Source organism: Acromyrmex echinatior, chromosome 17, assembly GCF_024713525.1.
Source record: "Acromyrmex echinatior isolate Ae372 chromosome 17, ASM2471352v2, whole genome shotgun sequence".
Classification (NCBI taxonomy): domain Eukaryota; kingdom Metazoa; phylum Arthropoda; class Insecta; order Hymenoptera; family Formicidae; genus Acromyrmex; species Acromyrmex echinatior.
The window spans coordinates 8251173-8275685 of NC_141868.1; the positions used below are offsets into that span (position 1 = coordinate 8251173).

A 24513-nucleotide genomic window follows, 5' to 3' on the forward strand; every position below is an offset into this window, starting at 1 on the left:
TAAAAATCTATCCTCGTTATCATTGATCGAGATATATTACTGAAGAATAAAAAGTTGGTTTTATATTAGAAATATAAAAAAGAAATGTAAGTAAACACATCAATAAATTACTATATAATTAATACAAAAGATATATATTGAAAGAAATTTGAAATTAATTAAATTTTAGAAGTTACAAAAATGAAATTTCAAATTTCAAATTTTAAATATAAATTAAAAACACAAATTAAACTTTATTATAAATTAATAAAATTTAAATACACACATACATGCATATACATATAAAATAAGAATGTTGATAAATTACCAACGATAGATATAAAAATTGACGTGGCCAATTCGACTTTTAAAATTTAATGACTTATACAACTTTATTTTTAGAATATAATAATCGTTCGGCGATTAAAATTGTTCATTTATAGTATATTAAAATGATCATTATCATTACCTGTTCGTGCTCCAATGTGTTACAATTTTCCTCACTAAGATGCACTGTGATTTAAACTTAGTTTTGGAGTTTCCCTTCTATTACTTTTATATAATCTTGTTCAATGCTAAATCAGCTAGGCATGTGAAGATTTATTTTGAAGGTAGTAACGGACTGTAACGAACGGCAGTAGACGGTAGCGTTGGTGAGCGTGCAAAATTGTACAGAAATTTATAAATGTAATGTAGCGGAAAAAGATATTTTAAACGTTTAATTACGTAACAGATACGTGAAGTTTAATAACAGATATAATACGGAAAATAATTAATTGAAAACGAAATTAAAATTAAATTAAATTAAAATAAAGTTTAAATGTTAAATAAATCTCTAGATAGAATAAAATAAATTACTTTATTTTATTGTATTAAATGTTTTGTTAGAACACTGTTATTTATTAGATGAAAATATATTAAAACATAAATTTATATTATTTTTTAAATACATTAATTATAATTAAAAGTTAAATGAATTAATGTATGCTTTCTCTTTTTTCTTACAGAGATGCATTGAAGATTTTATTAATTCTTTTTTTTAAATAATTCGTTAAACAACGATAAGTATTCACAAGCAGAATGCATTGGATCAAAATCTCGTGTATTTTGTGCATGTTTGGATGTTTTAAGGATTTTCGGCCTTCTGAATCATTTATAACCGATTACTTAACTGGACCATGGAAGAATTTTACAAAGGAGGAAGTTAGTTCTTGAAATATTATATTGATTTTATGTCCATTCAATAATCGAATTGTTAACGATATGTTTAATTTTTCAGGCAAATCAAGATATTTTTCCTGTGGCCACGTACAGTTACTTAGCAACGCTGATATTTGTCTTCTTGATAACAGATTTTGTTAGATATAAACCAATCATTATATTATGTGGTCTTTCTGGTGTCGTTACGTACTTTATGATTATATTCGGCAAAACTGTGGTAGTATTACAGATTGTAGAATTCTTTTACGGCGTGTTTATGTCAACAGAAGTGGCCTATTATACTTATATATATGCCAAAGTAGATAAAAAACATTATCAAGAAGTAACAGGGCATACCAAAGCGGCTGTACTTTTTGGCCGTAGCATGTCTGGTATTATAGCACAATTAACAGCTTCCTTCGAATTATTAAACTATCATCAGCTCAATTTTATAACTCTTTCAGGTACGCAAGATAAGATTAACTGATGCATACATCAAACTCCGATTACATAATTTAATCATTTTGCATAGAATTCTATATAGCTTGTGCAAAGTAATGACATTAATCAATTCATAACAGGAACATATTTTTTGTTACACTAAAGAAACGTATGGATTTTTGAAACCTACTAAAGCTTTTTGTGTCATTAAGTTTTTATTTTCTTTAAGAATTTTTCGAATTCAACTATTCTTAATCTACGATTTAAAATTGTTTGAAAAACAAAAAAAATATTACTGATAGAATTTATTGTTTCTAAAGTTTGTTAAATTTAAACGCGCGTTGAATTATTTTCTGAGAAAACGCGATTTTTCAAATTATTATATCCCAAGATTATCAGAATCTGTATGTTTCTGTTACGGTTGAGGTATTGCATTGTATGAGATATTATTTAAAAATATTGATATTCTTTACATATTATATCAAAGAATTATATAAATAACATGTTATAAATTTTATTTCCCAGCTAATATTTTTGCAACAATCTGGGCGCTCTTCTTGCCTTCTGTAAATCAGTCGATGTATTTTCATCGCGTCAGTGTTTCTGAAGAAGAACAAGGAAAAAACACTCTCGATTATCACTTACAACATTCCAGCAATTCGCAAGAATCATCTAATATCAAGAATGGCAAAACGAAGCATTATTTCATGGTATCAGGTGCACAGATACTTCGCAAGATCAGCAACGCGTATGCGTTGTTGTGGAAACATTTCATCCAGGCTTATACCAATTATCGCGTAGCCAAGTGGTCGATCTGGTGGGCACTGGCTACCTGTGGCTACTTGCAGGTCAGCAGCTACATTCAACTATTATGGCAAACTGCAGTGATTCCAGGCGACATGATCTACAACGGTGCCGTGGACTTTGTCTACGCAATCGTCGGTAAGGAAGATGCTTCAGCCATTTTTGGTAAAACGTGCCTTATTAAAGTTTTTGTAAAATCGAAATATGTAGTTTAAAACAACGAATCAATATAGAACGATTAATTATATCTATCAATGTAATTGATGCGGGGTAAACTACGTAATTTTCTTGAATATTTTAATTGAAGTTTCAATTTACGTGTTTATAAAGTTTCTATTTTTGTTATTTAACTATTATCGTAATGGAGATAACAATCGCTGCAATCCCGTCGATGCTATCTGCTAACAATGAAGTAATTTTGTCTCTAATCTAAAATAAGTACACATTATGTGAGATAAAACTTAATGAAAATGGCAGATAACATTAGCCACTTTTCCAAGCAACAGTCTTAGTAGATAATTTTTATCTTTGTTGCAAATTAAAAAAACTGAATATAATTATAAATAAAATGTGCCAACTATAAAAAAATATTTAATACATTTTAGAAGAATACTTATAAATAATAATTTATCTTAATTATATTATATAGAAGAATCTTATCTTAATTGAAAATGCTATTCAATTCAAATCTCATCAAATTACTCATCAATTAAATATAGCTCAGTGAGATTCGATGCGTAATTATAGATGCGTTAAACATTTTTATTTATAAATTCATTAAAACTTGATTCAAAATGAATTTGCGAGTTATCTCTATATCTTGATAAAGTGCCAATGTTTCGTAAACATTGCAATTCATTTCATCAGGGCGAGAAGCAACCTGGAATTGTATTATATAACTATACTTTTCGTTCTAATGAGGTGAATCGCAGTGTTCACGAAATTTTAGATTTAACGACGTCAAGACATGAAGATAATTTGCAAACTGCAAAGTTTGTTAAAAAAAAAAATATTCGTGAAAACTTCAAAAATATCAATCACTCGATTGATATGATGAAAGAAAAACTAACGCGATTAAGAAAAATTAATTAAATAAAATTATGTAAAAGCTACAATTAAATTTTTTTATTTATTTTTTAATTTTTACCAGGTGCAGTGACCGTATTTTATGTAGGGAAGATACAGTTAAACTGGACTTTATTAGGAGACATGACGTTGTCCGTTTTTTCGCTCTTGGAAGGCGGTATATTATTAGGATTCTCTTACAGCTACAACATTTGGCTTCTGTATTTTGGCTACGTCACATTCGGTGTAATTTACCACACCATGGTTACTGTTGCAAGGTAAACGTAATGATTAAGCAGAATTGATCAAAATTGAGTTGACACTTAATCGACCGATTAAGCTAATCGGAGATGCACAGAAAGGTTTTGCTGGAGTATCTAAAAATTTAACTAGATATAGATCTGAAAATAATTCTGTTAGGTCAAAGTAATTATAAAGGACTCAAACTAGTTTCTAGAATATCAAAACTTTTTGCAGCATCATGTTTCAGATTTTTATATTTTAATTATTTTGTGATGGTCCAACAAAATTATTTTCAGATCTACATCTAAATTCAGATCTGTAGTTAAATTTTTAGATACTTCAACCAAATTGTTTTTTTCATGTAATGAACCAGTTCTTAAATGCCTCAGTTAGAAGTTGAGATAAGTGGCTTTTGCGTTCAGCAGAATATTTATTTTTCAATCGTTGAAAATTTTCATCGCTGAAATTGATTTAAAAGTATAATCCAATCGCGAATAAAACTTTCGACAGTTGTAAAATAAATATTCTACTGAATACAGTACATTCTTGATTTTATTAAAATTATAATAAGGCTAAATGAGAAAAGGGAGAAATCAAAGATCATTTTATTTTTGCTTGTTCGTAGCTTCGAAGTCGCCAAGTATATATCTGAGGATAGCTATGGCCTTGTATTCGGCATAAATACATTCTTCGCGTTATTAACGCAAAGTTTGCTGACACTCGTGGTCGTTAATATACTTATGCTAAATATTAGGCAGCAGGTAAGATCATAATGCTGAAAATGCTTCGAGATTGGATATTGAATTCCCTCAAATAATGTTAACAACTTTGCATTTCAGTTTTTTGTCTATGGCAGCTACTTTCTAATTTTAACTGTGATATACATTGTAATGGGTATCATCAATATCGTGCAGCATTATCGAAGTGGCGCAAAATTCCATGTATGGATCAGTGATGACGATAAATCTCTATCCACAAGTACCGTTGAATCGCAAGCACGATAACAGTTGAAACAAATACATATTAGATCAAAATTTAACTTTAGCTCGAATTATGTACTCAGTTTTCTAACATTGAATTAATCTACTATGACGTTTTACAATTTTATTATTACACTGAAAGAAAAGATTGGCTGAATGTGGCATAGCATTTTTTATTGGCTGCAGCAGCCAATGTTTTTTTTCAGTGTATTATGTTATTTTTGCGATGCATTTTTATTTCTAGGAATTTAATTATATTATATAGAGATTTTATCGTTGTTATACAGTATACGCATAATATTAAATAAAGTAAAATTGTTAGATATTTTTATTAAAAAATTTTTTATTTAAAAAATCGAGATATTTTATAGTAAACGCCGACGATTCGTCGTTCTAAAAAATTTTAGAAATAGCTTTTCTTTAGAAGAGAAAAGTGAAATATTTCAAGACTCATAGTGAGAATTCGATGCATTCAGTGCGCATTAGAGCATATTAATATCATTGTGCACAAATTGAAGATATATATTTAATATAAATATAGACACGGGCTAAACCGTAAGGTATGCAATATATTTTGCTGTTAAATAAAATTTGTAGGTATTTTATAATTCAAAATACTCGCATTTCACTTTTATCAGATTCAATCAGTGTACAATGACTTTGATATGTATCAGTGTGCACAAGTACATTCAGAATTCGCTAATAGTTCTAATTTTATGTAAGAGAAAGAACAAACTTTGATATAATTTTAGTTTAGTATTACTTCGTGACGAAGAGAATTAAGTTATTTATACATTAATACGACTGATATATTTATATCTATTTTTTTCAAGAAATATTTTTAAAAAAAATTGTAATTTTGATTGAGAAATAACTTTTTTTACTTCCCGTTATCGTTACAGTTATTTTTTTTTAGTAACGAGTTGGTAACGGCATTATATTTTTTTTATTTATAACGGTAATAGTAATGCAATTTTTTAGATAATGATGAACGTATGTAATCGTTATTTTTATCATTGTTTTATACATGTAAAGTACACTAAGAAAAAAATTATTCATTCGACTAAATTAATTGATTCTCTAAATTCTTTGGAGTAAAATCTCATTTTTAAAAATTGAAAAATCTGTCACTCTTTTTCAAGAATTTTTTTAGAGTGAGATACCATTTCAAAGAATTTAAAGAGTAAGTTCATCTTTATTTCTTTTGTTGGAGAATTATATATTTAAGTCAAATATAATTTATTGTTTGATTTAAATATACATATACATATTTAAATATACATATACATTCTTCATCAAAAGAAATAAAGACGAACTGAATTAATTTAGTCAATGAACAATTTTTTTCACGTATGGAATGTGCAATAAACGAATTTTAAAAATAGGGAATATTATGTTTGATGTTGTGATTAATCATAAACCTTTATACTTTCGTGATGAATTAGTCAATTAGTGCAATATTGGAGACTGGATTTCTAAAATAAAAATTATTAAAATGAAAAAGTAATGGAAATTGTAATAATTTGATATTTTTTTTTAGTAACAATACTGCTAACGAGTTACTTTATAACGAGTAACCAATAACGATAACGAATTACTTTTAAACTTTTTCGATATAATATATATATAATGTACTTATGAAGCCTCTCCATTTGAGGAAATCACTTTGAAATATATTTTTATTGTTCATTTATTGTATTTGAATGTTATTTTGTTGAAAATAATCTCTGATATCTGAATGAAATGTCTAGTCATCTCAGACTGTATGACTACGTTCTTAAATCTTTTCTCACTTATTTCCCTAGCTAGATAATAATTTGTAGAAAATGGTAGATCAATTTTGAGAATATAATATACTTCGATCAAAATCCTTGTTGGATATCGGAATATCCGTTTTATCAAGTTTATAATTTTCTGATCAAAAAGAGATTATAAACTTATAGTTTTTAGATATTTGGAAAATAAATTTATAATTTATAAATGTTTCGAAAAAGAAATCTACGTGATCTAAATGAGATAAAATTATTATTATTATTACTGAATTTATTTTCAACAAATTTTATGTCGCAGATAATCGACAGGAATTTGTGATATGATATTAATTTTAATTTTTGAATTAACAATAAATTATAAGTAAAATTCAGAGATTTATAAATTTCTTGATCGAATAATCAATTTTCTAATTAAATTTTTGTCATGTTGAGAGAGAAAGGGAGAGAGAGAGAGAGAGAGAGAGAGAGAGAAAGTTCGTAACATGAAACAATAAACAAGTAAGTATAAAAAACAAGTAAGAATAAATAATTATGCAAAAATTCATCGCAATATAGCTTTTATTTACTCTTATGTATATTTTATTATTTAAATTCTGGGAGACCATTGGAAGTTGATTGTATTGTTTTATTAATTCAATAATTTATCAATTAAATATAATTTTTTTGTATCAGTTTAATTTCAAATTAGAATTAAAAAAATGTTTATTATTAAAAATAGATAATTTTACTAAATTAAATAATTTTATTTATTAATCGAATTATATTTCGATTGTTATTTGAATTATTAAAATTGAATAAAAACATTAGTAAACATTTTCTTGGGGTTTTCCAAAGCTCTTTCTGCACCGCAAATAGCATTTACATTATTATCTAATTTGTAAGAACAAATGTTTCTCGTCAATCTTTTTCCAACAACGGTAAAAACTGCGGTCCATTGCGGATAAACATTGTGCTGATTCGACTGGGATTTCCCAGTTCCAAAAGTGTATATGGATGTGTAAACACTCATGTAAATGAAAATAAAAATGTTCATGTGAATGTTATCACTACTACAAATAGATAAAACCATCAACGGTGATGCGAAAAAATGCAATAGCAGATAAGTTTCATTACAAGGCGCTGTTATATTTGTAAAACGTCTCTTATCAACAAAAATTTTCATGATAAACCGATGCTTAGTAATCATGATGATTTATCTTCAGGTAAAGATTAGACTTAGCAAAGAAGTTTCACAGTAAAAGATATTTTGTATTTGTGATAAAAATCGTCCTTATCAAAATTCTTATATTACATTTTTATCATATCCGAGTTAATTTAATATGATGTTATTTAAATATTTTGTACTTATTAAATTATATTCATTTCTCAGTGTTAAAATAATAAATTTATAAATAAACAACATAAAAATAATATATTTTAAAACAAATTCTAAGATAAATAAATAAAAGGTACAAATAAAATATTAATTTAATATATTATAAATGTTAATTTTTCATGTGATGTTTGTATTACTTTTTAATATATTTGTGTTAAATTTAAGACAATAATTGGATCGGTCACGTTTAGAACAAATGAAGTTATTAAAATTTAATATAAACTTCCCAATTTTATTACACCTTCCATAATTGAGTCTAACATTTAACTTAAGTAAACGTTCTATTCATAATTTATAATTTTATTTTTCGGTGGAGAAACATATGTCTTTTGTAAAATTTAATATCTATAATTTATTCAGAAAAAAAATGATGTTTTTTCTCTCCGTACAAATTCCTATAATGTTTCTATTTTGTAATAGAAATATAACAATGTAATCTACTTTTATTAAGAAGATTTTCTATTATTTGTTAACATCTTATAAATAAAAGCTTCTTCTGGTGAAGAAATTTCCAGTTCGCTGGAAAAATTAAATATTTTGTTTACTGCGACAATAATGAGGTAAGAACGGGAATTAAATTAACATAATTAATTCCGTGTTAACGGAGTCTTTAAAAAAATTAGAGCAAATTACATTACTTCAGAGAATATGTTTGTTAACATGTCGTAATGTGACATCATTGCGACGTTTTATTTCTCCCATTCAGTACATGAATTAATAAATAATTAAATCTTATGTAAATCTTATTCAACTTGTCGTTTCAACATCATCTATTTTAACATGGGATACGCATGTAAATTGAGTTATAATGAATGACTGTAAAAAGAATTTTTGATAAATTTTATCATCGAACACGAATAATGACAAACATAGAAGGATGTTAATTTTGCTTTATGTATAAAGATTTTTTTATAAAGAAATATTTGTACGATTCTGCATTTCTGATATCATAATCTAATAGTTGAAGTTAGATGCAAGCGCAGTCTTAAACGTAATACACTTAATTAGGTCAATTGATGTTAATTTCGACCTATCTAACAATCGCACATAAACAAATATGTGCGAATTAACAATTTTTGATGCCAGACAAAGTAAAAATTAAAGTAGAATTTATGATAAACTAATTCCTCTTACATTTAATAAATTTAATAAATTGCATAAAAATTTTTGACGCAAGAAATTGATAGATGAAAGAATATCGATACGATAAAATTTGAGCCTCTCAAAGAAAAATTTTAATTTTAAAATATCTTTCGGAAACAATTCGGAAGAATATATTTCTCAGGATACGATTCATCGGGAATACATTTTTTTTTTGTATAAGGCGCAGAGGATTACAATGCCTTCTTAAAGGCAGCAGGGGTTTTTCTGAATGAAATCGATTACGATCAGACATTTCCAACTAAAAAAAGATACGAGAAGCACACGTAAATGTGTTCAGGGTCGGAATGGAACGGAAGTAAGTAGTATAATAAGTACGAAAACCGATGTAATAAGATGTAAATAAAACATTTTTTCGCCTTATTTCATGTGTATTGTCTTTTACTTCCCATCCTTTGCCTCGACGCGCCAGGAAAAACCATAAAAATTGAAAAAACTGTATCATACAAAAGAAACTCGTACTCTATTAATTCTTCCATCCTTTCTTCACTCATAGCACGCGCGCTCTATCTTTCTCTAACATGCAAGCCTTTATTATCAATGCATTTTTAAAGAAAAGAAAAATATGTCATGGTCAAATTCAAACCTTTATTATCAATGCATTTTTAAAGAAAAACATGGTCAAATTTTGATAACAAAAAAAGGAGCCCTATTGTGTAGGAGCCTAGACCTTTCCCCCTCTTTCCCCCGCGTCTACAAGTACTTCCCCGCACCCCGCATTCCTCTCTAGCCCCTGGGTTAGAACCCGCCTAGTATATCTACTGAAGTAAAACGAAGATCAGGAGGACTCTCCTCCCACTGCTCACTATAGATATGCAGGGTAATTTTAACATATTTCGTCACCCATCATGAGCAGGTAGAGTGAATCGAACCGAGTCGAAAAATCATCTACCATTTTGCAGGTTACGTAATAGTTACAGAGATATTAATTTTTTCAGAATTTTTTTATCAACTTTTTAGTACTGTATTTTTTTATTTTTACCAACATGAGAAAATACGGTATTAAAAAATTCTAAAAAAATTCTCAGACTTTTATGAGAAGAAAATAAATGATTTTTGTCTCTTGCAGTTTTTCTATAAAGTTGATAATATTTGAGTAAAAAATTATTCAAGACCAATATTTGGCAATTTTTAGTAATTAATATCTTGTTAACTATTGCGAAAATTGTAAAATGATAGAGGACTTTTCGATTCAGTTTGATTCACTCTACCTGCTCATGATGACGAAATATGTTAAAATCATCCTGTATACACGTATGTTTCTCATCGTTAAAATTTAAGTAAATCAAACGAATATATTTAGTATATGTGTAAAATGACATAAAAAAAACTTTCTTTAATCTACATATGTATTTTTTAAAATTAATTTTGAATTTTATTTCTAAATTTTTTTTTAATTTTTTACAAAATTCGTTTAAATACTTCGTCATTTTCAGATTGTCTCGGTTTTTCCTACGTTTAATCCGAACCTGGATTCCAACTCGTCGTGTATGTCATAACGTTTTCCGCACAAACTTGACGGACCAGTAGTGGGGAAGAGTGGGGTCAGTTAAAGCCATTCTCCTTTAGCGTCTCTTCATAATCACGCAGACTTCAGTTCTGTCTCTTCTCGATCGTCGCCCAGACGTCTAACTTTAGTCTTACTAATTAATCAATACGTCACTGATTTTGCGTTTCGCTGAACTTTGGAAAATATCAAACAATGTCATTCCTCACGGTGAGTAAATGTTTTTCTGTTTGTTGAAATATTATTCATGTTGCTCATTGGAAATTGATTTTCGAAAATCGTGCATACATTGCCATACTTGTTGGTAAACTTTTATAGGCAACGAAGATGAATATCGTGTAATGTGATTTTATTAACAAAAAAGAGATTTGAATGTAAAAGCGAGCGAAGAATAACGAACAGAATTTGTTAATCTTAAAGTATTAAACTTAAACATACTAACATATACATTTGTCGATAAGGGGTGCGTAAATACATACTAATAGTATTCTATCCTGAAATGACCCTTGGTTGCTTGCCTTGTCGGAAGTTCAACCGCGATAAGTCTTATCGTAAAACTTGTGAACGTTTCCCCCCCCCTCCCCCCCTCTCTCTCTGCAAATAAATTCTTGAATTGATTTTGAGCGAGTTTGATATGATTAAAAAAATTATCAGTTTCAAAAATGTTTTTGTTTTATAAATTTTTAAAGAAATTTATTAGATCGTTTATGGAAAATGTCAAATTTCTTATTTTTCCAATTAATAACATAAAATTTCAAACATATTATATTATGTTTGAAATTTTAATATTGTATTATAATATCCGTTATAATGTAATTATAACAAATTATAATATTTAATGTTTGCAATAATAATATAATTATAATGTTATTTTAATATAATAATCGTTACAATTCAGAATATAAAATTAATGGAAAAAAAAAAGAAATTCGTAATCGGAGCGAATTCGTGGAGATAATTTTGAAAACATGATGATACTCGAGTTCTCTCATACATAAACAATATCATTAAAACACAGTTTATTTTTCGTTTTATCTAGAATGACGTTAAAGATTTATATAATAATGTTACAATATTTTATATATCCACAAATATACATCAATACATGTCCGACACTCAACAATGTAGTTATGTTAATGTTACAATAGAAAAATATAAATAGCATAATAAATGTAAATAACATTATCAGATAGAATCTTGTTTCTTATTTTCAGTATACATTTGAGCTCACTTTGCTATTAATCTCACGTTGACAATGACTGCTATTTTTATCAATGTTGTTTTTTATTAATAAAAATCTTAATTTAATTAAGACTTAAGAATGTTTTCTTTTTAGTTCGATAAATATTGGCTTTATTTCAGACATTTTTTATATTGTAATTTTCATGTGATGTTTAGACGTGATATTTTATCGTTTCCAATTATTCGTATATCGTTTTGTAAATATATTGTAATCGTAAACAATTTTATGTTGCTGTAAGACAAAGTTCTATTTTTGAAACAAAATTAAATGTTCTACGGGAACATAAATTTTTTTGCAATTATAATACATTTATGAAACGATATAATTTTCTGTAGTTTTAAGAAACTGTATCTATAATATCATCAATGATTAAAAGAATAAAAGCGTTCTATTTCATTTTTTCAAATAATATTATATGTAATCGTTGTCTTTTTAAAATTAAAACTTAATATTTTCAAAACGATAAAAATTATCTGTTTAATGTTCTGGATTTAGAATTCAAGAACTTGTAACTGAGACTTTTACTGAGAAAAAATAAAATTACTTAAATAAAATTCTCTGCATTACAGTTTTATGACCTTTAATAAGTTAATTGAATAATCACGTACTTTATCTCAGATCTTTACGCTTTGAAATATTTACGTTAAGAAAATCGTGCACTATTCTGATGATTTTCACGGAATTCCTGTCGCGTTCGCATCGTTTCATCATTCATAAATTCTTACATCACAAGCAATTACTTCGAGCTATTTGATAGCGAGCAAATAAAAAAAAAAGAATTCTGAGAGTAAGACAAACTATTTATTAGCAGGCTTGTCATGAATTGTACACGATACGTGATCATGATAATAACGAACGTCATACAAAACGAACAAAGAATTCACAACATTTCATTGCCATATCGATCTCGTTTCAACTATTCCAATTCTAACTCAGACTGCTCAAAACTCAATTATAATTGTAGTTTTAATTCACTGTCCTTGTCATTTTAATTCGCGGTAGAATTTTAATTTAGAATTTTTCAGTTCTATTTTCAATTTTTCTTCTTTCAGCTACGTTTTTCATTTTAAATGCTCGCTATTTTCGGAGTAAATATATCTCGTAAATACGTTTACACATTTATGAAAAAATTTGTGTAAAAATGTGAATCTAATTTTAATTCAGATTGTGATTTTATCTTCGTATTAATTCTAATTGTTTTAATTGTTTTAATTGTTGAATTTCAGAAATTTATTTCCTGCTTTAATTTATTAATTATAAATTTTTATTTTTTTTTAATTTTAATTAATCCAATTCCAGAATTTCCAACAACATTATTTTCAGATCTAAATTTTTAAATATTTCAATAATGTTCTTTCCGTGGAAACATATTAAACTTATACTTATATAAAAACATAATACTAGATTACATTATCTATAATAAATATAGAATTAACATAGAACATAAACTATATTGTACGTCACTTATTGTTTCTTATGTTGAGCAAAATTGATATCACAAATTGCATTATATCTCGTCGTGATTCACTATCGAAAATATTTTTATATATCTTTATACACTTTTAAAAATATCTTTATATACTTTTGTCAGTCGAGCTTTCGTCACACCTTAATTTCAATCATGAAACCCGGATGCTCTATGATGTCACGGTACTCGTTCCGCTGGTTGCTTTCACTCGTTGCTTTAGCCTCCGATTTCCGATTCCGGTTGTAATTTCACTGTAATTACGTAGGAAAGTAACGAACCAGAGGAACGTGCCCTTCCCCGAGGAAAGGAAGTTGCGAAGGAACTACAAAGGATTACGTCATTTCGGATAGAAAATCTGAAATACCGACGATGCAGGACTGATAATCACGATACATGCTATCAGTTGCCGTTCTATCTATTATTTATTGAGAGAAAAGTTTTTAGTACTTAAAACTATAATACACAGTACCATGCTTATGGTTATTACTGCTATAATGTAAGTAAAAATAATTATATGTACGGTTCTATAAAAAAATATAATTGGCATCGAAAGCGAAAATAACTGTAATACTTGTTATTAGATCTGTTAGCGTTGCTTGCACTTTTTGCACTCGACATTTTCGCTTTCTCTCTTTTCTTTTCAAATATATATCTATTTCATTTTAAGTGCAAAAATATTTGGAGATTTCATGTAACAGATCTCTTGTCATAAAAATGAAATTCAAGTTATTGCTATAAAAATCAATTCAAGTATTATTTATATAATTATTTTTTAGATCAAATCATATTTTGCATAGTTGATCTAAAAATGACTATAAATTCTAGTTAAATTATGATTGCAACTATTTTTATGGTTGTAATAATTAGAATGAAAAAATTTATTAATTTTAATTTTTTACATATTTTTTTAAACAGTATGAACTAAACATTTACTTACAGTAAATAAATAATTAATATTCAAACAAATATTTATTAAAATTTAGAACATTTTTTTTCAGTGTGTAGTTATAGTTATTTTTGATGCCAACTATTTTTTTTTATAGAACTATGTATAAATATAATAATTATTTTTAACGTTATAGTTATATAACGATATAATATATGGTACATTACATAATTACATGATATAAATATACCACAAATATACTAAAAATTTTCTTTCGGTGTCTTGCAAAAAATTAAAGAAACAAATATGAAATTTAAATCATCGGACATCGAAACCTTGATCTTTAACGTTCTATTTAGGGATTAATGTTAAAAAAATTTGCAATCAGATGAGGTAATGGATTCATTCCTACAGATTGCACGCGCCGGGCGCTGGTCTAGAAATTTGCACAATTGAACAATTACAGGACATTGTCGTGAGGAGCATCATGGACATTGTGAAAAAATGTACCGGAGGCCCAGATTCCTTCCATTTCCTTTTTGCGTTTTCTGTGCCGCGCGTGATTCTTCGTCGTCACCGCTTTCTCCGCCACGCCACGCCGAGAAAGTCTTTTTTTCTTTTCGATCAAATATTCGAATGCCAGTGTGTGCGTTTTATTCACGAGATATCGTTAATCTAACAAGAGACACACGGTAACTCGATGATAAATCGTTGTCGAGTAACAAATTTTTTTTTAATCACAGTTGCCACAACAACTGTGACTCGTTTCCGAGAGATCTCTTCTCTGCAGTGAAGACTTTTAAAAATTTTTAATTAGCTTCATTTTTCCTGTATTATATAATCAACCTTCTAGAGCGGTCTGTTTCGTAAAACTATTATTATTATCATTAAATACTAGCGAATCCGCTCTGAAGATGACCTTCTTCTATTTAATCATTTCTCGGTTAATTATCCACTTAATATTATTCATATTATTGTTTTTATCATGAAGGATAAATCATCATATAATATTTGATTGAAACCCATATTCCTTATATTTAATATTAATATATGGAAAGAACATTTTGTTGAGGTATCTAAAAATTGAACTAAATACAGATACGAAAATAATTTTGTTAGAAAAATAAGTTTGTAAAAATAATTGCGTAGAAATCTCAAGCATGATGAGCAATACTACAAAAAGTTTTTGACCTTCTATACTGAAAAAATCTATTTAATTTAAACAAATATTTATGAAAATTTAGTAAAGTGTCTTTTCAATTGTAGCAATCAATTTGAGTATTGTATAAAATTGTTTTGATGACTAAACAAATTTTATTTTTAGATCTGTATCCAACTAAATTTTTAGACACTTTAACAAAGCGTCTTTTTTATATAAAACGTATTAGTTTTAATGATATAATATATAGTAAAATTACAATATCTTTCTTTCTCTTATTCCTATCTCGTTTCTTCAATATTGCAGGTACTGTTGTTGTCGACGATCAGCATGATTTCGGGGCAATGCTTAACAGGAGATGACGTCCCCAAAACGATGGACTCAATGTCAAGGATATCGTTAACGAACGCTCGATTTAACTTCGCGCTGGACAGTCTGAAAGAGACCGCGTTGATCGAGTCGAAGGACAATGTCTTCTTCAGTCCGCACAGTATACATCAGGCTTTGAGCTTGGCATACTTTGGTGCTCGTGGTACCACTGAGGACTCCCTCAAGCGGGCCCTTCAAATTCCGAATGAGCTCTCGAAAATCGAAGTGCAACGTTTCTACGCCATTGAAAAATCGCTCAATCAAATGCGTTCTCAGGTGAGTGATTCCGGTGCGATTGTGCAATTATGTAATTTACTTGATCGTCGCAGGAGGTATGTCAAGGTAGTTTGTTATATCCAAGTCCGGGGATAAACCGCGCTCTTGGATACTCAAGGCTCTGAAGGTGGCTGCGAGAGAATTGCGGATCCCCTTGGCCGACTTTTAAGATCATCTTCAGATCTCTGTTCAGCAAAATGTTTACACGCGAAGAGATTTGAATAAATAAATTTGGACATTTTCGCAGAAGAAGTCGATAAGAATAGTAAAAATAAATTTCAAGTTAATATATGCAGAAAAAAAAACTCCAGAACAAAACGAGTAATTCCTCATAATTTGTAACACTAATATAAATTCGAAATATAAATTCGATTTTTTCATATCCACACATATTGTATAATTATAATAAAAGTAGCACTTATAATTTGCGGATCTTAAAACAAGAAATTTAAAGACTACTTTTCTCGAACAAAATTAACTTTGAACAATATTTAAGTGGGATAAAATAATTTACCAAAAGTAAATTAAAAGTAAAAGAATATAATTTAGATACCTTCAAAATTTATTTGTTCGAGGATATGAATGTTCTAAAAGTCGTGTTTGCGTGAGCGTGCTGTAGAGTTGTAAAAGCTTATATTATCTAAAATTTCGCGTAACCTTTTTTAAAAAAAAAAAACCAATTTTTTATTCTTAATATTTTTCATTTCAGGGAAATGGGTCTGCAAATTCCTACGATTATAAGATCGCTAATAGATTTTGGATTACGGACACCAAAAAGCTACGCGATTGTATGCTCGATTTCTTCGATGATCAGTTGCAAGTAACCGACTTCAGAACTAATCCTGTCGAAGTAAGAAATGAAATCAATAATTGGGTGAGCAATATGACAAAAGGTCACATCCGTGATCTCCTGCCAACGAATAGCATTACCGCGGACACTGATCTAGTTCTGGCAAACGCAGTCTACTTTAAGGGCCTGTGGGCCAGTCGTTTCGACGTAAAGAACTCGAAACGCGACATCTTTTATACTTCCGGCACGCAAAATTCAGTCACAATGTTCATGCGCCAGAAAGGGAACTTTAATCATGGTAAGCGTTATTATTTCCTACTCAAACTTCATATATCGAGAGAAAAATGTTTGGCATTTGTAACTATAATTATAAACACCAAAAAATATTTTTTCTCTCAATGATTTATCATTAATTTCATTGATTTACGTTACAAAAATCCATATAAATCCGAAATTCCGTTCACCTAACACTTCAATGTTCATTTATTTACTTTCTTTCTAATCTTACTGCTTTGCTATTTAGCTGTCTCTGAGGAACTAGGCGTATATATCTTGGAATTACCGTACAAGGGTAACGAGATATCCATGTTCGTGTTGCTCCCTCCGTTCTCCACTATACGATCTGCTCAAAATCCTTCTAACGAACCACAGGACGGCATCCGTCAATTGGTGCAACGTCTGGCAACCGAGAAGGGCTCCCGGCAGTTACGGGAATTGTTGGACGACGGATTACCGCCGCGTGAAGTCGAGGTCAGCTTACCACGTTTCGAATTAGAACGAGAGTTGTCAATCAATCAATTGTTGCATACTTTGGGCGCCGGGGAACTGTTGACACCCGGTACGGCTGATCTTCGTGGTTTTCTCGCGGATGGCGAGCAGAACTTGCACCTCGGTGATGCTGTGCACCGAGCTCGCATCGAGGTTACGGAGGAAGGTACTACCGCAGCTGCGGCAACTGCGATTTTGACCTTCCGCTCCAGTCGACCCACCGAGCCTGCCATCTTCAACGCCAATCACCCATTCGTCTACATCATATACAACAAGGCTGATCACATCATTCTTTTCACCGGTGTTTTCCGCTTACCTCAACCGACATAATATTCCTAAACTCCTGGTGGTATTTGAACAGATTGTGCCGTTTAAAAGAAACTTGTTAATCCTTGGAAAGATGGTTCAGTCTAATGATATGACAAGGATTGACATTTGTCTTTCCACTTTTTCTTATTGTTAATCAGAAGGTACCATCTTTGGCAGGATCTATTTCTTATGTGGTGTTGAGCGGTTGATCGGAGACAGCTGGTTCTTTAAATCTTGCGAAGTTGAGGTCGTTGATTGTCAAATATGAATTTTTGAAGAATCGAAAAAAAGGACCTTGCATTTTCCGGCGATTTTTTTAGATGAGTCTATTGCATGAATCTCATTAATTTATTTTCGTATTTAGATTTTGTACTTTTACGACGTCTTATTTTTAATGTTAGATAAAAATGAGTTCAAAATAAAACAACAATGTGTGTGTCACATCATAAATATTATAATGTAAATATTATTTTCTGATGTGATATATGTATAGATAATAAATTTCGACGAAGAATAATCGCGTCAACTGACTGAATAATTTTTTTGTTCAACAGATATTCTTTTTTCAAATTTGATCATCCCACAATCTTAATAAAAAATTGTACAAACATTAAGCAGAGATTTATGTAATAAAAAATTAATAAAAATGATTTTAGATTTATACATGATTATATGTTATAATTAAATATTTTCTACTATTTCTCTCTCTCTCTCTCTCTCTCTCTCTCTCTCTCTCTCTCTTTCTCATACTAACATTACTATAATAACAAATTCAACAGCTATTATAAATAGAAAGAAAATACTAGAATATAAAAATAAGTCATCAATTTTAATCATAAACAGAATATAATTACAAAGAATACACATTGAAAAATATCATTTTATTGCTAAGAAAATTTTCGAAGAAATAGAAAAAAGTTGAACCGAGATTGAAATTTGTATTCGTAGAAATGAACATTAGCATTTCTTAAAGTGGTTGTATCGCAAAATGATTTTTCTTAAGATTTGTTTAAAGTTTGTTTAAAAAAAAAAAGTTTTATTATTTGAAGATAACGATATTCTTTGTACATAAACATATTATTTTGAGGGGAGGGGGTAACTAAGCATGTTCAAAAGATAATTGCATTTGAAGAATACTTTCAACATGTGCTAGACAAGGAGTGACAGTACATTTTCAATTATAACGTAAAAACAGTATTTAGAAATTCGCTCAAAAACTAAAGGACTATAGATAAATATAATACGAATCTCTTAAACCGAAGAAAATTGGGGGTAACTAGGCAAATATTAATTATAAAACCTTAGAAAATTGCTTTAATATTTCACTAATATTCATTTCGTTTATCAACTCATTCATTCTCAAATATTGGCGCACAGTGGGGAAATAAAAATTACTATTGGGAAATAAAAATTATTGTTCAAAAATTCAATCTACAATACATTTTTTAATCGCCGAACTATGCCGCTCCTATGCGATACAACCACCTTAATCTTTGAAAATCAGCAAACAGTTTTAAACTATCGTTTATTTCATGTTTCTATATGATTCTTCCTTTCTTGCCAAAATGATTTAGTAAATATAAATGACATTGCCGTTTGATTTTGTCTGCCTAAATAATACTGCTGCTATTGTATTCTGTATCTTCAGAATCAACTGTCTCATTTACAGTGAACGGAACTACATAATGAGCCTCCTACAATAAACCATTAGTCATAAATCAGAAATCAGAAACTAAAAATTGACTAATCGTCAATTTTTAGCTTCTGATTTCTGATTTATGACTAATGCCTTATTGTAGAAGGCTCATATATAACGGCCAACCGTTCGCCAATATTATACTTCGCTAACATTTTCATCGATTTAGAAATTTTCTTGTCTGATCGACAATTTTTGTAATTCATGTTAAAATCAACTTAAAACTAATTAAAAGATACGCACATAAATACATTTTTATTCTAATCCTAGCAAACGCGGCAAAACATTATACTATATAGATGATCAAATATATTTTCATATATTTGATTTCATAAATCAGATCTTTGTATAGACAAATTTTTTAATTCACTAATTGATTCTTCATTTTAATTAATTACTTGTGGTATCTTATTTCGCTTAGTTTTATGCGATTTATTATACATACCCTGTTAGAAATGTAAATGAAGCTCGTGGTTAGGAAGGAAATTAAAAGTAATGATTTAATTGAAAATTAAGTTACAATAAAAATACATTTGTTTCACTTCAACTTATCGCAGAGAATGCAAGAATAAAAAACAGACCTAAATCGAATTGAAATTACAAAAATAGCTTCCCATTCTGAGGAATGTGAGAAGTTGTTTTGAATGTAAATTTTCCCAAATCTCAAATTGAATAAAATTTTTTTCTAACTATTGCTTAATTTCTTTAAGAGATTTTCATAAATCTCTTCTTTTGTTTAAACTATTTTTTTATATTATTTATAGTTACGAGAAAAATAAGGAAATTAAAGTAAGTATTGTAATTCAATTTATCATATAGAGTTTCATTAAAAATTTTTTTAATGTAAATCCTCTCCAATAGCATAAATGTTGAAGCAATGTTGTTGCAACATTACTGCAACATGTAATATTGCTGTAACTTTTGTGCTGTTAGGGCCCAATAACTTGTGTTCAGGTAAGTTTACAATACAGAGAACACCTCGAGATGTTATAAGCCAATCACAGAGCCGTACTAGGAACTTATGACATTTAAAACAGTCTTAAAATAAGAACGGATTATAAATACCGACTTTAGACAGGTGGGTTGTCTAGATAACACGAATTACGACTTTATCAACTACATGTTTGAAGAAATTTTAATAAAATAAAATATAAATTAAAATACAATTTCAATCAGAAATTTTGTTTTCACCTTTTGTAATTGTTCCAACAGAAATATTTAAATTAATTTAATCTAAACTCTCTTTTTATAATTATCGTACGAAACTTTTTTAATCCGTACTCAGAACACGCTTATTATATTAGAGTATTTTTAATACATAGTTTATGTTCCAAATAAAGTTTAAAAAATAAAAGTGCATTTATATCAATAAAAGCACATTAATACTTTCTTTATCGATTGACTTCTAACTCGATTGACTCGATCAGTAGCTTGCGCCTCTTTCGGTCGAATCGGCAAGTTAAATTCTCGAAGTTAAAATCCATTCACCGGACATGACGTCATTCTGGATTGGTACCTGCTTGTCCATATCGTATGCACGTGTTTGCGTGCGTGTCTAACTTTAGGTCTATTCCTTTTTAGCTGAACTATATTATTCGTGCACTTAAAATAAGATGATAATACAATTGTGTTTTGGAAATAACGAACACTCAGTGCAGATTCAGTGCAGCTAAAAAGAACAAGCTGCACATCAACGATGATCAACTGGCAGCATCCAAGAAACAAGACATAGCAGGATTTGCTGCAGCTATTGGCATTCAATTGTATCATGTGAAACTCATACACATGATGAATTCGTTTGAATCCTTGATGTACGAAACAATAAGAAAAAGGTTCATGAGGGACGCGAAGAGACTCGCTCTTCCTCGAAACATAACGTCATAAATGCATAAAGAAAATTTGCATTTTAAGTGCATCCTCATATAGATAGAAATGCGATTGAATAATTTTATGCATATAATTATGTATAGCTATGCAAGTTTATCTGGATAAATCCTACAAAAAATTTTGATTACGATGATTCCGTTTGGGATTGTCAACCAAGAAAGATTTAATGGACAAGTTACTTCTCAAATGTATTTTGCATTACATTTTTGTTTGTATTATTTTCTCACGTTTCCGTTCGTACATTTTCAGATTTCTTGCACGTGTCTCTTGGTCAGTTACGTTTTAATAATTATAATGAAAAACTACGTTTATTCTCTTATCCAATATATTTATTGTAACAATATTTTAAGAATCGGCGATTGAGAAATTGGAAAATGAATTGATTTAGTCCCATTGTGTGTATTTAATACTTAAGTAATTATAAAGAGAATTATTTATAATAAAATGTACTCTCGGCAAGACAAATCGGTATCTATGTATGAGCTCCTTGAACCAAAGAATAATTGAATATACGTGTCGGAATAATGACTGGATTGATTAAATTTATAATCGATAGCTTAGAAATGCATTATGCTTATAAGAAAAGTGTCTTCAGTTTTGCTCTCCGTGCACTCTTTAAATTTCTTGGAGGGAGAATCCAGTCTAAAGAATTTAAAGAGCGCAAACCGGCACGAACAGAGATATTGTAACAAATCTGCAAAATATATGTAAGAAACATCATTATATATAACATCAAATCTGCAAAAATATATGTAAGAAACATCATTATATAGTTATCGTCCTTTTGTAAATTACGATTTAAAAATGCGCTAATCAAGTCTCGCGTGCACGCTGTCGACACGCACAGAAAAGGTTAAAATAAGTGAGGTTAGGTATATGATATCACGTGTTGAAATGCTTGTATATATTACATATATATATATGTTGATACGTAAATATACATGATGCACAAATATAATTCATTAATATTTTAGAAATGGTAGTCAGTTTTGTAAGAATCTACGATATTTAATTATTTGGTAAGTTTAAAAAATTATTAAGTAAATAATTGTGTCTGTTTTAGTAAATGTTATGATTCCCTTCATTGTTATAAAGAAATAAATTGGAACAAAAGAAAATAAACGTTACAAACTTTTTGAATATATTGAAATATAAAATATGAAAAATTTGTTAAACGAGAAAAGAAGAATTACATCTATAAAAATAAATAATTTCTATAAAGAAGTAAATAGTATATATATATGAAAATGTATTAAAATTTTAATAATATACGGAGAGAATTTTTTCTTAGAGTTTATCCTGAAAATATGAGTAGTTCTGGAACAACTTTGTATTTCGACGAATTTTATGTAAATTGCTCTCATTTATTAATAAAACTACAATAAAATATAAAATAAATAATTTGATTAATTTGAAGTGGTAAATATTGTACAAGTATCATATTTTCTACAAGTATACTACAAGTATACTACAAGTATACTACAAGTATACTACAAGTATACTACAAGTATACTACAGTATACTACAAGTATCATATTTTCAAGGTGAATTTTAAAACATAATTCTCTCCGTGTAAAGCTTCACATTTTTATTTTATTTTGCTTCAGTTAATTTATTTACTGATGAATGAAATATTTACTGAATGAATATTTACTGAAGATAAAAAAAAATCATATTCATCAAATGTTATGAAATTATATCGATTTTAGTCGCAATTTCGGGTTTAAATAAGACAATAAAGAAAGACAGACTGACATCTTCCGAGAGATTTTCTCGAGACATAGAACACATTTTAAAAATAATCGCATTTGTTACATGCGGAGATTTATATACGAAAAAAAATTAATAAAAATATTTTTAGACATATCGCTCATTCATTTCTACACAACTAAAAAACAAAATTCTTCGGAAAATAAATTCGAATATCTGGTATCATTAAAATTTTGTAATATTAAATTAAACGTAATAACTAATTGAAGTATGTACGTTTTAAAATTCTTTCTTTTTTTCCTTATGTTTCTGTTCGTTTTTTGCAAGCAATTAAAAAATAACAATTTCTGAATTATGTCATATGCGTGATGTGTAATTGTAATTAAATATTACTCAACTCACTCCAATTATAATAATTCGTCAGCAACGTGAAAAAAAATATTATATATAATGAATATAAATTTAATTATCAATTTAATTATAAATTCAAAGCATAATTAACGCAGAAAATATCTAGTGAGAATAGTGAACATTGTTGAAAGGAAGATTCTTTAAAGACCTTATTAAAATATTAAAAAAATTATCATTCGGTAAAATATTTTCTAAAAAAGTTCATGATATCTACTTATAAATGCTTAGTAAGCAATTACGCGGTACCAGAAATACTCATGTTTCTTATAAGTAAAAAATATATAAGGTAAAAGACATAATATTTACGAGATCTTTAATCCAATCTAATGAAATGATTTTTCAAACTTCAAAATAGGATTTCGTGATAAAAACAAATAAGATGTATTTTGATAATAGAATTTTATTTAATTTTATGTAAAAATTGATTCGGGGATCTATGTGATATACAGCATCTCTTAATGCAAATTTCAAATTTTCTTGATATTTATAAGATTAGATTTAGATATCATGTAATTAAAAAAAAAGACACTTATTTTCTTCTAAAATCGATGCGTTTGAAACAACTTATTGATATCACATATTATTTTCAAGATTATATTGTCGGACATTCTAATTTCAATTTGAGCAATGAAAAGTTCTTCTTTCTGATAACAGTTCATTATTAACTATAGCTAGATTATGTAAACAATAAATAAAGTCTATTCGCAAAACTTCGCGCTTTATTTAAAGTTTTTATGTGGCTGCTGTATTTTCGTGAAATCGCGTAAACATAAATAACACCGATTAATCTTGATTATATGTTATTGATCCTGTCGTATTTTATCATCAGATTTGGAGAGATCATTTCATCATTTACGGTACAAGCTGAATTGGACAATTATATTATATTTTGTTGACATTTTCGCCAGTTTAAATAAATTTTTTGGCCTATTGATCAACAAAATTTTAATTTGTATTGGACTGCGTTGATAGCCCACGGATTATATCAAAGGTATAAATTGTTGATCTTAGCAA

At 28.5% G+C, this 24513-nt stretch overlaps 3 protein-coding genes across 6 annotated transcripts in view; all 3 read left to right on the plus strand.

Moving 5' to 3' along the window:
* The first annotated feature begins 478 nt into the window (after positions 1–478).
* Positions 479–6953, plus strand: LOC105145443 (thiamine transporter 2). Of its 3 annotated transcripts, none has more exons than XM_011054965.2 (7): positions 479–666; positions 987–1182; positions 1259–1643; positions 2146–2562; positions 3575–3767; positions 4358–4493; positions 4572–6953. In XM_011054965.2, the coding sequence occupies exons 2-7, from the start codon at positions 1060–1062 to the stop codon at positions 4734–4736; spliced, it is 1419 nt and encodes a 472-aa protein (XP_011053267.1). In that variant the 5' UTR covers positions 479–666; positions 987–1059; the 3' UTR covers positions 4737–6953. The 3 variants fall into 3 exon arrangements, with proteins under 3 accessions (XP_011053267.1, XP_011053266.1, XP_087271250.1); XM_011054964.2 differs by having other exon boundaries at positions 480–632; XM_087415124.1 differs by having other exon boundaries at positions 625–648.
* A 3627-nt stretch (positions 6954–10580) lies between these two features.
* Positions 10581–18458, plus strand: LOC105145444 (serine protease inhibitor 88Ea). Its single transcript, XM_011054967.2, has 4 exons — positions 10581–10737; positions 15590–15928; positions 16638–17016; positions 17242–18458. The coding sequence occupies exons 1-4, from the start codon at positions 10723–10725 to the stop codon at positions 17814–17816; spliced, it is 1308 nt and encodes a 435-aa protein (XP_011053269.1). The 5' UTR covers positions 10581–10722; the 3' UTR covers positions 17817–18458.
* Positions 18459–18573: 115 nt separating this feature from the next.
* LOC105145445 (serine protease inhibitor 88Ea) overlaps positions 18574–24513 on the plus strand; it is a 38465-nt gene continuing 32525 nt past the window's right edge. For both annotated transcript variants that reach the window (XM_087415126.1, XM_087415127.1), the window contains exon 1: positions 18574–24490. The gene's annotated coding sequence lies outside the window, so the exon portion shown is untranslated. The remainder of the gene's footprint in view (positions 24491–24513) is intronic.